The 16,061-nt window shown below is 52.1% G+C and overlaps 1 protein-coding gene across 4 annotated transcripts in view; it reads right to left on the minus strand.

The window, feature by feature from the left end:
• Positions 1–1,987, minus strand: part of AKAP10 (A-kinase anchoring protein 10) — a 56,603-nt gene extending 54,616 nt beyond the window's left edge. For 2 of the 4 annotated variants that reach the window (XM_057714181.1, XM_057714177.1), the window contains exon 1: positions 1,766–1,987. In XM_057714181.1, the coding sequence (XP_057570164.1) occupies positions 1,766–1,853 (88 nt within the window). In that variant the 5' untranslated portion in view covers positions 1,854–1,987. The remainder of the gene's footprint in view (positions 1–1,765) is intronic. The other 2 variants (XM_057714179.1, XM_057714182.1) reach the window with 2 other exon arrangements.
• Between the last annotated feature and the right edge of the window lie 14,074 nt (positions 1,988–16,061).

A 16,061-nucleotide genomic window follows, 5' to 3' on the forward strand; every position in this document is an offset into this window, starting at 1 on the left:
ATCCCTAAACAGGACCATCTACAGTTTCTATTCTTGCCACATCCAGTCTCCAAAAAGCATCTAGAATGATCTTTTTAAAACATAAAATGAGATCAAATCACGCCTCTGTAAAATTTTTAAAAAGTAATATTGTTTCTGCACTTGGAATAACACCTAAGCGTGACCTACAAAGCTCTGAATCATCTGATCCTTGCCTACCTTTCTAAGCCCAAGTCATATTAGGCTTCTTTTCTTTTTTGAAGGGCACCAAACTCTTACCTCCCAGTATTTGAACACGTTATTCCCTGCCTAGAATGCTCTTCCCTGGCCTCTATACGTTACCTCCTGCTCTTCCTTCAGCTCTAAGTTTCAAGGTCACCTGCTGAGGCCTTTGGCAAACATCAAACCGATATGTTTCTTCTCTCAAGCTCTCTTTCATAACACCCTACTCAATTTATAAACAGAGAGAGGAAGACACACACACACACACACACACTGATTTATTGTCTGTCTACCCCAGCAGACAACACACACAACAAGCTTCACGGATATAGGTATTTTGTCTTGTTTGGTGCTCAATACTGAGGGCCTAGCACAGTGCCTGGCAGACAGACATTCAAAAGTGTTCCCTGAATAGAAACAACCATCTATTGTGCAACATGCAATCTGCCTCATTATACACAGAATGCTCTCCCCTGCGGGGGGGGGGGACAAAAAGCAACCCACCCCAACTAACCACTTCAACACTGTCAAACAAATGAGAGAGCTATTAACTACACCAAGGCACCTCACCAGCACAGCTTCCTTGTACCATTTTACAGCTTTCATTCATTCAGAGCGCTTTTCATTCACTCTTCACATGGCATCAGTTACTAAAACTGTGTGTACTTAAAAGGAATCCTTTAATTTATAGAGTTGAATGGGGCCTTTAGGAATCCTCTCTCAGCTGAGAGAGGAAAGTGGGTTAATATTTTTCTGTCCCAGGTGACAGTTAGTAGTAGAGCTGTCACGTGAACCCAAGTCCCTGATTTAGTTTAGTGCTTTCCCCAAAGCCCGTTATTGTCTGGTAAATGTTCTCTGAAGCAACAAAAACCGATATAAAAACCACTATCATCCCAAAAGACCCACACGTGTCCACTCGGGAAACGTACCCCCCGAAACGAAATGCCAACCACCTTACGCGGGCTCAAAACCAAACTGCCTCTACTCAAACCCTGAGCAGCTACCACTACTGACAATCAGAAATGTAAGTAGTTTCCAAAGTTCGGGTCCCAGTACTTAGTAAACTTGCTAAGTCATCAAAAAAAAAGGAAAAGGAGTCGTCTTCACTAGGGAACTTTCAGCCGTAAGTTATGTCCTTCTAGCAACAGCAGAACCCCCCCCCCCGCCCCGAAAAAAAGGGGAAACTGAAAGAGAGCACTAGTTGAAGAAAACAATTTTTTCACGTGTTGCTTTTAGCCACAAACCCCGCAAGACTCTGAAAGGTCTGAGGTTTCCGTCAGAAGGCACTGAAGGAATTCCCTTTTCCTGGTACGAACGCGCACGGCCGCGCACACACCCCGCCCCCCCGAGAAGCTGCGTGTCCGCGAAAGGCCGCACCCCGCGCGGGTCCCGCCGCACACGTTGGGACCGGCCGGCCGCCCGCCCGCGCCGAGACCCCGCTCCCGCACGCAAGCCCGAGGGCCGGGCGCGCGGGGGTCCGTCCGCGCGGAGGCCGAGGCCTCGCCGCCGCCCGAGGGCCCGCCGCCCCAGGCCCGGCTCCGCGCCCGCCCGCGCCCCTCGCTACCTTTCCGCCGGAAGAAGGACATGGCGGGGCCCGGGTCGGGGCGGAGGGCGCGGGGGGACTGGCGCGGGGAGGGCCCGGCTCCCCTCATCCAGCAACCGGCCCGGACTTCCGGGTCCGCCGCGGCCGCCGCGCTAGCCCGAAAAGAGACGCGTCTTCCGGGTGTGGGCCCCGCCGCCTCCTGGAGACGCGCGGGCAGCTCCCGCCGCCATGTTATCCACAAGCCGCCCGCCCGGAGTTCCGGTCCTTCCCAGCGCGGAGCGTCACGGGAGGCCGCGCGCCGGCCCCGCCCCCAAGCCCCGCCCCGCCCACGTGACGCGCGGCCTGCGCCCGGCCCGGAACCGGGCTGCTGTCCTCCGTCCGCGGCGGTGCGGGCGCTGCGCAAGCCGTGCCGAGCCTCCCGGAGCGGGGTCCTGCCCCCGCCGAGTGTGGTCCGGGCGCCGGAGGCCAGAGCGGCCGCAGCCCGCGCTCCCAGCGAGCAGACCCCGGCGCGGGCTTCGGGGCCCCACCCGCGACCTTGGCCGTGGAGGAGGAGCGTGGGCTGACCGCCGGACGCCCGGCTCCGAAAGGACAGCAGCGTGAAAGCCTCGCCAGTGTTCCCCGGGCGGACTCCAGTGGGTCATCCTTCCAGCCTCGTCCCGGCGCCGTTTTCCGGGGAACCTCTGACCTCCCTCGGCCCTAAAGCTGCGTGACCAGCCTCCCACCCGGGGGCCCGCCCACGGGACTGCGTGATCCCGGTAGCCGCGCGCTCCTGCCGGCGGGGAGCCCGCAAGATCAGTACATGGGGTCTTCAGACCCGTGAAGTCCGTCAGGTGACGGACAGAGCCGCCGAGGCCCGGGGAGAAGAGGCCGCCGGCCCACGGTGACTCGGCGCGGCGGCGGGTGCAGCCGGGCCCCGGGGGCTCTCGCCCTTCTCTGGAGCGGGTCGCAGGCGGGTCCGGGTGCGGGGCGTGGAAGGCAGTCGCCGCTGATGGGCGCTGGAAGGCGCCCAGCCCTCCAGACGGAGGATGGCTCTTGGGGGCGGTCTCGGTCTGCAGAGGCCAGGCGCGCGAAGATCACCCGCCCGAGGTCGCGTCCTAACTGGAGGTGAAGCCTGGGTCTCAGAGTCGCCTCCAGAGCCAAGGTCAAGCCTCTCCCTGGGCGGGGAGACTGGCCGCGGCTCTGGACGCCCGAGTGCGTCCCCGACCTGAGCAGGCGCTGCGCATGGGCCTCTGTCTGGTGGGGGCTGCGTCCCCCACCCCATCAGCAGTGCGCTGACGCCAGCCTGGCGCAGAGGGGCCACTCCCTGCGGCCTGCGGCCGGTGAAATCCCGGACCCTGCCCCGCTCCCTGGAAGGGAAGATGGGCTGCCGTCCAGACGCGCGGGGCAGGGTGGGTCCCGGTGGGTCCCCACTGGGCAGGCTTGGAGGTGAGGGACGCCTAGCGGGGCCTGAGCGCAGGGCGGCTACGGCCCCAGCGGGACCGCGCGGCGCCCTCTCCGGAGCCCAGAACCCCTTGGCAGGGCTGCTTGGTGTTTGTCGACTGGGTGATCGGTTGGTTGGAACGAATCGGAGTGCAGGACATGCCCCGAACATCTCCGGGGCGGGAGCACTGCACAAGGGGTGTGGGGGGAGCGCCCCGGTCCCTCTAAACCTCCTTCCTCTTTTCTGCAGCCATGCACAGAGCCAACTGAAAAGCAGGGTCCTACCGCGCCTTCCAGGGTGAGCTCTGCCCCGGAGCCCCTCCTAGCAGAAACGCGGCAGCGGCCTTTACTCCCCGGGCGCGCCGAACGCATCCCGGGCAGCTAATGATAGCCTCGTGATTCGTAAAGTACTTACCACGTGCTCTCGAGGGACTAAGTGACTTATAACCACAACCTCACCTAACCCTTCGCCTTCTCCCCCACCAAAGCCCTTGTGAGGTGGCTCCCTTCATCACCCCCAGTTTACAGACGACGACTGAGGCTCTGGGTAACTTCCCCAAGATCACAAGGCTAGTAAAGGTAGAGGCAGGATTTCAATCACTGCCAGTCTGACTCCAAGGACACTTACTTGTAGCACGTCCTCCCGTCTTTCCCGCCACCTGCTGCTAATTCCCATTTATCCCGCGTCCCAGCACGAGATGCCTATTTACTGGGCAAGCATAAGGGGATAAGGGATGTTTAGCAGCACAGGTGCCTTCTGAATCACCACCCGTTAAAGTGTTTATGCGCTTAGGGAAGCTTTACGAGAATTATCATTTAATCTTTTGGAATGTGATGATCCACATATGAATAGAGTTAAAACAAAAATATCACAATAAACAAGAAATTCCATTAGCCTGAATACCCAGTTGTGACAAACTGATACTTTGCATTGCATTTCTAATTAGTTAGAGCCCCTTTAACTTACATGTAAAACAAATTTACTTTTGTGAAACAAAATTAATCTTTACCAGAAGGAATTTCTTTCATTATGTTCTTAATTTTAAGAGAATCCTCACAGGCTTTTTATACCAATTGTATTAATTACAGCAAATCAGTGAGGTAAAATCAGCAAGTTAATTACCACAAAGCCAGTGAATAAAATTAACCACCTATGACAAATGCTATTTACAAATTGAATGGTGTTCTACAACAAATATTCAAACACGTAGTTTTCTATATCAAACATGCATAACGTCAAAGAAACTATTTAAACAAATTGTTTGATATTATAGGAGACAAAGCTCCTTGTACCTTCTTAATAAGCAGGTAAAACTCAGATTCATACCAAAACTCAGAATATATATTGATATAACTTAAAATGCTCCTCAACTGTCTAAACAAAGTCTAATTCTTAACCCAGTGTTTTACATTCTCAAAAGCATTTGTACCAAGAGCTTTGTAGGGACTTCCGTGGTAGACTAGGGATTAAGAATCCTGCCTTCCAATGCAGGGGACACGGGTTCGAACCCTGGTGAGGGAACTAAGCCTGTGAGCAGCAACTAAGACCCTACACAGCCAAATAAATATAAATGTATAAATACATATATATATATATAAACCTGATGGAGTATATTTGAAAAAGAAGCGACTAGAAATTGTAGAACTGAAAAACAAAAGAACTAGAAAGATCTGTAAACTGAGTTACAGCTAAAGAGAGAATTTATGAAATGGAAGACCAGTCAGCATGTAGTGAAGTTGAGAGACATAGAGGATAGTGAGAAGGTTTACCATATGTTTGATCTCAGTCCCAGAGGAGAAGAGAATGTAGCAGAGGAAATATTTGAGAAATTAATGGCCATTAATTTTCCTGAAGTGATGACAAAAGCCAACCTACCAATTCAGGAAGCACTGTGAACTCCATACGAAATAAAGAAAAAGAAACATACACCCTGATTATTAATAATGAAACTTGAGGAAACAAAAAAACAAAGAAAAGTGATCAAACATAGCTGGAGTAGGGGAAATAGATTCCCTTCAAAGGAATGACACTTTGGCACCTGATTTTTTCAACAGCTACAATGGAAGCCAGAAAGCTGGAATTAAATCTTCACTCTGCTGGAAAAAGTAACTGCAAACCTGGAATCCTATACTCATCAAAAATATGTTTCAAAGATGACACAAAATAAGACATTTTCAGACAAAAACCGAAAAAAAAATCAGCAGAACTTACTAAAGGGTACTCTAAAGAATTTGCTTCAGGCGGAAGGAAAGTGATAGATGGAAAGTCTGAGATGGAAGACATTATAAACAGCAAAGAAAGTGGTAAATACATAGACAAATGTATATTAACATTTAATAATAACATTGTGAATGCAACCAACTGGGAAGTGAGGGGCAGAGTCCACATAGGATCACCCTAACTTACGACACCAAATACAAGTTTGGGGGACTCCGAAGACCACCTTTAGGTTTGATAATTTGCCCGAGGACTTGCAAAACTCACTGAGAGCTGTTATACTCATGATTATAGCTTATTACCACTAAAGGGTACAGATTAGAAGAAATGCCAAGGGTAGAATCCAGGGAGGTACCAAGCATGGAGCTCCCAGTTGTCCTCTCCCTGTGGAGTCTGGACAGCATTACTTCCTGGCATTGGTTTGTAACAATATTCATGGAGGACTGCTGACCAGGGGAGCTTACCCAAGCCTCTGGCTAAAGGTTTTTCAGGGGGCACTATCACGTAAGCGTGGTCAACAGTCCTTGTGGCTGATCTCAGTCTCCAGGCCCTCAAGAGGTCACACTGATATCGCATGACCCAAAGCCCCCACCCCGAATCCCATTGTTATTATATGGCTGGTCCAAGGCCAAACACTCCTATCAGACATGACATTCCAAGGGCAAGAGATGATTTCCCAGCAGCCCAGGGCTAAGGCCATACTCCCCTTTGGGCAAGTTATCTTCTAGACAAACATCTAACAGGTTTGAAATGTTCACCAATGTGGCAGGCCCCTGAATCTTTCTAGGGCTTATAAACCACCTTCTAGCATGTGTGTCTTACCAGAGCAACTAGAATACCTGACATTCCTTGTTAACTGGGTCTAGTTAGCGTGATGTCATCAACGTAGTGCCCCAGTGTGATGTCCTGCAGAACGTCTAGACAGTGAAGGATTCTTCGGACCTCTACTGTTCGTGGTAGCCACTAGCTACCTGTAGCTATTCAGCACTTGAAATGTGGGTAATTGAATTAAGATGTGCTATAAATGTAAAATATACACCAGATCCCAGACTTGGTATGAAAAAATAATGTAAAATAGTTCATTAATATTTCATATTGACTCCATGTTGAAAAGATATTTTAGATATGTTGGACTAAGTAAATACAGGTGTTATTCATTTCACTTGTTGCTTTTTGACTTTTTTTTTTCTGGTGTGGTTACTGTGAACATTAATAATTAATAAAAGGAAACCTCAACTAAAAGTGGAGTTGGGAAGGCCTGTAGAAGGAGGTTTCCCACTGTACCCCTCACCATTAATTACCCCAACAGGAAGACATCAGTTACTGACTGGGAGATGGAGAGAGGTACCTTACACCCCCAAACAGGAAGTGCAACTACCCTACTACACCGTGCCCCCCCCCCCACAGGTGGAAGGAAGACTTTCTTCTCACCCAGCAACAAGCCCAGCCAATGGAAAACGCCACAGCCCAGCCAATGAGAAGCTGTCGTCATCGAACTTTTAGTTTCCTCCGATGGACTTCCTTTTTTTTTTCTTGTAGATTTGGTGTTTGGTGAGAGCCCGATTCCTGCTTCATGGATGGCTGTCTTCTCTCTGTGTCCTCATAAGGCAGAAGGCACAAGAGAGCTTTTCAGGGTCCCCTTTATAGCAGCACGGATCCCAGTCATGGGGGCCCTCGGATGACCTAATCACCTCCCCAAAGCCCTGCCGCTTCACAGCATCGCAGTGGGGGTTAGGATTTCAACATGTGAACTCGGGTGGACACAAACATTCAGTCCACGCCACTGCCATCGATGTTCCTCTAGGGACGTGATCATCATGAGGTCGGCCTCTCCACACACCCCGAGGGTCAGGGCACTCTCAGCACCTTTCCCACCTGTGTGTGTCTCTGCCAGTTGGGGGCTGCCCCTGGGCTCTGCTATTTTGGAGTCCCGTGATGACCATGGATGGTAGGGAGCCCTGATCCGTAGCAGCTCCTCCCCCAAGTCCGGGGCCACTATTCAGGTTCTCAGTGACCCAGTGGCCTTCTCACTAACTCATTCCTTATTGTTTTAGAGAAGGGAGTGACTGCTGAGACTCCTCAGGAAACATGGTCAGCTGATGAAGCCTCTGGCAGGACAGAAGATGTTCTGACTCCCCATCTCTCTGACCTGGGATTGTCTGCCCTCTGGCATGTCCAGCCTGCTCCAGGCACGGGCCAGCTGCTGAAGAAAGATCACGGATAAAGAGCCATAGGTGTTTGCAGTAAAGCTGTCAGGTTTCAGTGCACAGATAGTGTCCAAGGGGTGTGGGCCAGGTACAGAGAGTGTCTGCTGCATTACCCCAGTTCCCCCTTGGGGAAGTAACCAGAGGGTGGATCTGAAGATTCCCTGTGCCCACTGTCAGCTAAACTGGACTCAGGACTAGTTATCCTCTGGCGTCCATAAGCCTTCATTCTAAGCACAAGAGCATGTGATGTTTTGGGTCTTCGGGTTTCAGTCAATCTTATCACAGATCCCATATCACATGGTCCTTGGAAATTCTAGGTGTTCTCCCTTCCTTGGTGCATAGATACCCTGGAAAATGACCTCAGGTCTCTCTGGGGGTTGATTGGGGAAATATGTGCTGTGTATAGGTATGGTGGTGTGGCAAGGTCCTTCCTTAAGGAGACCTGACTTCCCTTTCAGACAGTGAATGCTGGGCCTGAGAACTTGGGAGGGAACATGATTTTCCATGATGACAGCTGACATCAGCCTTCTGCTCATGAGCTCCTGATTTTTGGAAGTTGTATAAGCATACCTTAGTTGGTTGTCCGTCTTTGGCCCCACTAGGAACACAGTGACCACTAGCTGCCTCCTCAGATCCCCATGGGTTAAGGAGCCCTCAGAGCTGGTCCAGCCTAGTTCCCCAGCACAATAATTACATTCGCCTTCTTTTGGTAGTTCGGTGCAGTCACCTGGCCTCACCTTCCCGTTTATGGCCGCCTCTCACTGGCCACACTGGCCGACAGAGGACTGCCACCATCAAGCGTCTCAGAGGGGCCAGCGGCCTTAATAGAGGCCATGTCCTTCCTACACAGTAAACCAATTTCAACGTTTCTACCTCCTTACCCTTCTGACCTTCCCTCAAGACTATATCAGTCCTCCCCATTTCTCTAGGCCAAGTTCCATCCCAACAATCTATGCGGACCAGCTCTGGTGTTCTTGCCGCACCACTGGATCTTGACTTTCGGGCGAGTGGGAAAACGCTCCCCTCACAGCTGAGAGCCTGAGTAATGGTGATACGTGGGGCCCCCTGCATATATTCCATCCCTCCCTCAGTCCGACTGCCTCAAAACCCTCCCAGGTGACCCCGGTTTCTGCCCAGATACAGTGGCCCCCACGAGTCCTTTGGCGAGTGTGCTGTTTCCTCCCAGAGCAGGGATGGCTGTGCGGAGATCTGGCCTTGGTCTTTTGCTTGGAGGCCACGAGGAGTGGAGGGCGGATCTCCAGCAGAACGAGAGGCATCTCGCGGGGCACCTGCCTCACCTGGGGTCGTGGCCCCACCTCATCTGGAGAGGAGGGGAGGCTCGAGTAGCCTGCAGGTTCAAGCTGCTCAGGGGTACCCTCTCTATGCCCCCATTTCACACCTCGGATTCCATACCTGCCTGTCAGGTGGGACCACGCACTCTTTTTCAGCTCTGCCACTCCCGCAACTAAACCCTGGGCCTGTCCTGCAGCAGAGTCTGTCCTGTAACTGCTCCTTACAAGCTGCCCAAGGGGCCGGTGGCTTTCACTGTGTAGCTGGAGTTGGCAATTGGCCATCCTGAGGCCCCCCACCCCCAGCTTCTGTTTTTCACCCGGAAGCCAGGCCACCACACAGTCATTACAGGTATTTCCTGCTACCGGACCGTAAGCGCCGCAGCTACACCTGTGGCCACAGGTGAGAGCCTGAGTGATGGTGATACGTGGGGCTCCCTGCGTATTGCAAATCCACTCACCACCAGCAGTAGTGCCTTTTTAAACTGAAGTATAGTTGATTTACTATGTGGTGGTAATTTCTTCTGCACAGCAAAGGGATTCAGTTGTAGATACATATATTCATATTCATTTATACATATATATTATTTTTCAGATTCTTTTCCCTTATAGATTATTACAAGATACTGAGTATAGTTCCCTGTGCTATACAGTAGGTCCTTGTTGTTTACCTGTTTTATATCGAGTAGCATGTATATGTTAATCCTAAACTCCAAATTTATCACCCCCCACCCCCACTATCCCTTTGGTAACCATACGTTTGTTTTCTATGTCTTTGAGCCTATCTCTGTTTTGTGAATAAGTTCATTTGTATCATCTTTTTTTTTAGATATAAGTAATATTATGTGGTATGTCTTTCTCTGACTTCATTTAATATCATAATCTCTCTAGGTCCATCCATGTTTCAGCTATCATTTTTGAGCACCTACCAGGCATACTTTTAAAAAACTTAATTCCCATAAGAGCTCTCATTTTCCAGATGAAAAAGAGTCTCAGGTGGGCTCTGATTTAACCGGTCTGCGTGATTGTAGTGACTAGAATGTAGACTGGACACTTCACCCCGGATTGTTTTGTCTCCACACCCCCGAAAAAGGAGACTGGTGGGCCCGAAGGTTTATCGTCAGTCCTCTTGTCCCCCTCCTTATTGTCTGTGTACCGTCAAACTCATTCATTTAAAATGAAACTGGGTGGGATATCTCCCATATTCTGTTACTATGGGGATCCATCCTTAGATGCGCAGTATCTAGACGAAAGGATGGAGATGAGCATCTAACCTTTGCTGAGTGAACACTGAGTGCCAGACGTTGTCCAAGGGACTTCTTATTCGATTAAAGTGATGTTGCATTTAATTCTCACAGCAGCTCGAGATCTTAGGTGTTCTTATTTGCCTCATTTTGCAAACGAGCGAATGAGTCTTCAGAGAGGCTAAATGAATTGCCTAAAACCTTTCAGCTAAAAAGGCAGAGCCAAGGATTGGAATACAGTTCTCTCTGCCTCTAAAGCCTCCTTTCTTTGTGCCATGCTGTGTAAAGGGTTGGTGTGTCAAATCTGATGATTCATTTCATTCGAATATAGTGACCAGGTTTCGCTTGGGTGTCTTCTTGATAATGTGAAGTGGCTGAATGGTTTTCAGTTCCTGATTCTCTTTGCCCTGACTCAGGGGAGTCAGAAAGTAGGTGTGATATCCAGTTCTGCCGCGAAAACACAGGACACCCCTGGACAGCTTTTGTTTGCAAGCCTAGCAGAGCCATAGGCAGAGGACAGAACCTGCCCAAGCTGGGATTCCTCAGACCGAGGTGCCGGAGGATGAACTTTCCATCCAAAGACCACTCAAGCTCGCACCTGCTTTTGGGCACAGATGTTTGTAAGAGTTTTTTCTCTTTTTTTTGGCCACACCATTAGTTCCCCAACCAGAGATGGAACCTGTGCCCCCTGCAGTGGATGCGTGAAGTCCTAAGCACTGGATCACCAGGGACGTCCCTGTAAGAATTTTTTTATAACATGAATGTGCAGAGAAACTGAGCCTTGCTCTCGCTGCAGGGGCAAGTCAGGCAAGTCGACCGTGTAACCAGGCAGAGAAAATGCCCACTAGCGGCTGGTTCTTGTGCATACCCACTACGCACAGGCTTCTGGAACCCATCTGGCTATTTGTGCCACCAGGGAGCTGGGAGGACCGGAGCTGTCCCCCTCCCGATGCACGGGGAGAAGGGGGATGGTGGGGCCTGGTCCCAGAAAGAGGGAGGCCCTGTTTTGGGGAGGGTCTGTGTGTAAGGGACCAACGGGGACTTCCTGCCTGGTCTTTCCTCACCGGCAGCTGCAGGCAAGATGAGTCCATCTCCTTGGACTTTGGTTTTATAGCGATAATCATCAGATTATCAAGGAAGACTGACTCCACCAGTTCCTAAACGTTTCCTGAGTGTCTCATGTCTATTACATCTTACCAGAAAGAATGGAAGTCTGGGGACAGTGATCTGAATATCTGTCCCAACCCAATATCTGTCCTTGGGTAAACTACTTACCCTTGATGAGTGGCATCTATAAAATGGAAGTATCACCTACCTCATGGGGTGGTCATGCATTTAAAGGTAATATATTGGAAGTGCCTAGAGCAGAGTTGGGCCTATACAAAGCACTCAACAGGTAGTAGCTGCTATAACTGTTACTGTGGGGTTGATTCTATTGCTTTTGTTGTTTATTTATGCTGAAGGTCTAGGCCCTGTTCTAGGCCCTGGGGCATGAAAAGGACCTCATCAGACACTCAGAGGAATTCAGGGCAATTGAGGGCAGAGATGGTGGCCCCTAGGAAGGGGCCATCAATATCGGGGCCCCTGTTTTGGAGGCGGGTCTAGAAGCTCGGGGGGCTTCACTCTACCAACCACTGGCTGCCTGCTCGACCACCCTCCCCATCCCCCGAGGTTCATGCTTTGGCTCCAGGAATGTCACCCCTCCTCAGCAGGTGCCAGCAGCACTGACTGTTGCACACATCCAGAGGGAGCCGCCCACCTGCTCCACGTGCTAACTGCTGCTGTGATCACCCAGGGAGGAGTCTGGGGGGCGGGGGGCGGGGACAGAGGGGCATGGCTGCTCTTGAGGTCGCAGAGGGAGACTCTGAGTTCTGAGAGTTCTGAGAGAGGAGCCTGTGGCCGTGGGGTGTGAGGGGGGAAGCTGGTACCTGCAGAGCAGCAGGACTTGCAGAAGCCGAAGAGGAAATCCCTGGACAGTCTGTCCTGAGAAGGGAGCACAAACCCACATGCTCCCAGCACCACACAGTGTAAATAGTGCAGTGTCTACTGGGGACAAAGCCCAGAAACAGAGATGTGTCAGGCACAGGGTCAAGACCCAGGCAGTCCAAGCCCCAAAGGATGAACTTGCCATCCGACAAAGTCAGGCTGTTACCTCCTGTGAGGAGGGACCGCACACCTGAGCACCCACAGGGCGGACTCAGCAAACAAGGACAGGATAGCTATTCCAGGGTTGGCGGGAAGGGTGGCGTGTTGGTGACATCTAGACGGAGCTGTGTTTTGACGGGCTCAGAGCGAAGCAGGGTCAACACTATGTTGTGTTGGGGGTCAACATTGGATCTGGACCTAGAGCCTTGTTTCCTCTGAAATAATACATTTCCTGTAACTGGGGGCCCTCATTCCATATCAGAAGGTAAGGATGGGTATTACGGGCAACTAACAGCTCCCGCCTCACTAGCAGACAGTGGTGGACCAGCTGTCTGACACCCAAAACCAGCGCTCTCGGCCTTGGCCATTCATTTCATCCTGTCTGTAGACCCAGAAACGTCTTCATTCCTGGGACAGCTCCCGTATTCGTGCAGCTAACGTCACAGGAGGAACGCACCTCCATGTGAAAACAGTGGTTTATGTTTGAAATTGAATTGAATTTGAGTTCTGAGGTTGTAGTTAATTCCCATGTAACACAGAGGTTCTTAACTGGAGATTGACCTGGCCATGGTCTTGGGGTGGGGTTGCGGGACCCCTGGAAATGTGTGGGATTGGTTTGTGCATTTCTCCGCGAGTGTTCGTTGTTTCATCACATCTTAACATGAGCGCATGACCCGTGTTATGAATTCCTGAATAAAACATCTAAAGGTTCTTATTCAAAACTCCAGATAATTCTATTTTATTCCGTTGAAAGCCGCCGCCTCTTTGGGCCTCTGAATTTCAGGGCGCCTGGTTCAGTACTATATCAGTCCTCTAGGTGGCAGCAAAACCCTCAAATGCACTTATTCCTGGTTTCCGAATTTTCTTATCACATTTGTTTAAGGCCAACGATGGAACCCAAACCCGGAGCTTCTTTCAGCTTTTTCAGTGGTTCATCTCACCGTGAGTTAAATATATCAAGGTGACCACCTGGTGAGAGGGGAGGGTGGCTTGGACCAGGTGGTCACAGGGCAGATGACAAGAATTCATCGAATTCGGAATAGATTTAAAAATTAGGCCAACTGGATTTGCAGAAAGACTAGATATGGTGTGTAAGAGAGAAGAATTAAGAATGACTTCAACATTTTTTGTCTGCAGGCTAGATTTGACATGAACTAAGATGTGAAAGGTTTAGGAAAAGCAAGTTTGAGGAGAAAAGTAGGAGTTAACTTTGAGCAAATTGCATTTGAGATGCTAACGACTGTAGTTGGATACATGAGGATGGAGTTCATGGGGGACTGCCAGCAAGAGACGAAAGTGTGGGAGTCACCAGTATATAGATAGCATTTAAAACCCCGAGACAGGGAGTGAGTGTAGACGTGGTCTAAGGACTGCACTCGGGGGCACTCCAAGGTCAAGAGGGCAGGAAGATGAGGACAAAAAGCAAAGCAGACTGAGACAGTCCAGCCAGAAGGAGCCAGAAGGAGCAGGACAACCTGAAGAGTGAAGTATTTCTGAGAGGAGGGAGGGATGGGCTGGGTCAGATGCTGCTGAAAGGTCAGGTAGAATTAAGAACTGAAAATTGAACAACAGAAAACCAAACAACCCAATGCTCAACATCACTATTAGAGCAATGCACATCAAAACTACAATGAGGTGCCACCTCACACCGGTCAAACGGCCATCATTAAAAAGTCTATGAAAAATAAATGCTAGAGAGGATGTGGAGGAAAAGGGTACCCTCCTGCGCTGTTGGTGGGAATGTAAGCTGGTGAAGCCACTATGGAGAACAGTGTGGAGGTTCCTCAAAAAACTAAAAATAGAGCTACCATATGATCCAGCAATCCCACTCTTGAGCATATATCCCAAAAAAACCTATAATTCAAAAAGATACATGTACCTCTATGTTCACAGCAGCACTATTCACAATAGCCAAGACATGGAAACAACCTGAATGTCCATTACCAGAAGCTCCTCTCTAGCTTGGTTTTGTAATGACTCCAATAAGATAAATAAATCACTGACCCCATCTTCCAGTCTGTCTGACCCACTACTTCCTCCCAACCATTCAGCTTTCTGCCTCCTGCTTCTGCTCTTGCTCAGTTTAGATTTAGCATCGCGTGCGTGCACACACACGCACACCTGTCTGTCCTCACAGACAACTTCCTCTCTTCTTTTCTCAGCTTAGCACTTTCGGCATTCGGGCAGATCATTCATTGCTGGGGGGCCGTCCTGTGCCAACATTATATGTTGCAGCATCCCTGGCCTCTACCCACTAGATGGTGGCACCCGCAGTGTGACGACCACAGTGTGTCCGGACACCGCCAAGTTCTCCTGGGTGGGGGGCCACATGGCCCCTGAGAACCTCTAGTGCTGGCTCATCCCTCTACTGGTGCTGAGACGCCCCCTGCCCCCTCACATGTATACAGCTTCTCAGGAATCATACAGTGGGAGAGCTTTCTCTTTCCCATGTAGCCCGCAGCCCCCTCTTCACTGGCTTCTTGTCATAAATACTTAGACATCCTTAAACAACCCTCCCGCAGCAGCACTTCCAGGGAACCCCTACACCAGCACCTGTCCTTCCCCGCCCCCCACGTCTCGAGGGTTGGTATTTTCCCTGCTCCACTACTGCCTCCTCGTCGGATCCTCCCTTGCTCAAGTATGACTCAGGGTCCTGCCTTTCGGCCCCTGCAGCTTCCACTGCCTTTGATGACCTTCCTGTCGATAAACGCAGTGGACACGAGGTGCACCGGAGCAGAACCGGGTGGGGGCCGTGGGGAACCCGAGGCTGGTGTTGACCCCGATGAGCTCGAGTGTCTCAGAGGCATCCTCGAGGGGATGTGGGGTGGAGTGAGAGCGGCGGTCTGGGTGCGCCGTGCACCTGGGGGTGTACGTGTGTGTCTGCATGGCACTGATGCCATAGGTGAGATGGGGGAGGGGGGGAGGGGGACGGGGATGTAGAGCAGTTGTTCTCAAACTTGAGGGAGCTTCAGAATCACTTGAAGGGCTTAAAACATGCATATTGCTAGGTCCCACCCCGTTTTTGTTTGTTTGTTTTGTAGGTAAGGAGTTTATTTAGAGATGTAGAGAGAAACACACTCTGCAGGCAGAGGGTGGGACATCTCAGGTGCGAAAGGCCACCCCCAGAGCTTTGAATGCAGCCAGCCCCGCGGAGCCCCCGTGGGAGGCAGAGCGGGCGTCTCCACCAGGGCCCCAGGCGGCGCCCAAGCGGCCGCGCAGGGACCGCTGGACCACATCTCCCAGCCTGCCCCGCGCCGCTCGCGCGCGCCCCCTGCAGGCGTCCCGGGGCCGCGCGGGGATCGGGGCGCGGGCGCGGGCGCCGCGGCGGCTGCGGGCTGCGGGCTGCGGGCTGCGGGCTGCGGGCTGCGGGGCCGGCCGGTGAGCGGGGGCCGCGCGCCGGGGCCCGGGGCCGCGCTGGGTGGGGGCGGGGGCGGGGGCCGGGCTGCGGGGGCGGGCTGCCCCTCCCGCGGGCGGCGGGGCCCGGAGTGCCCGGGAGCGCAGGACGGAGGCCGGCGGCGCGGAGGCTGCGCCCGGAGGCCCCGCGGGAGCTGTCCCGGGTGCTGCGCGGCGGCGCGGGCGCGTCTTCCCCGCGCGTCCCGGGCGTGCGGTCCGCGCGAGGGGCCGTGTTTGCGCGCGTGTCTGTGTTTCTTCAGAGGCAGTGGGACCCTGCGCATCTCGCCGTCCCCGCCGGCAGGTGAGCGTGCAGGGCCGTCGGGGCGCGTGCCGGGAGCCGCCCGCCCGGGCCCTCCGGCGGGAGAGCGCGCCCGGCCGCCCTCGCGCTGACCCTGCGGCGGC

This window comes from Hippopotamus amphibius, chromosome 17, assembly GCF_030028045.1.
Source record: "Hippopotamus amphibius kiboko isolate mHipAmp2 chromosome 17, mHipAmp2.hap2, whole genome shotgun sequence".
Taxonomy (NCBI): Eukaryota; Metazoa; Chordata; class Mammalia; order Artiodactyla; family Hippopotamidae; genus Hippopotamus; species Hippopotamus amphibius.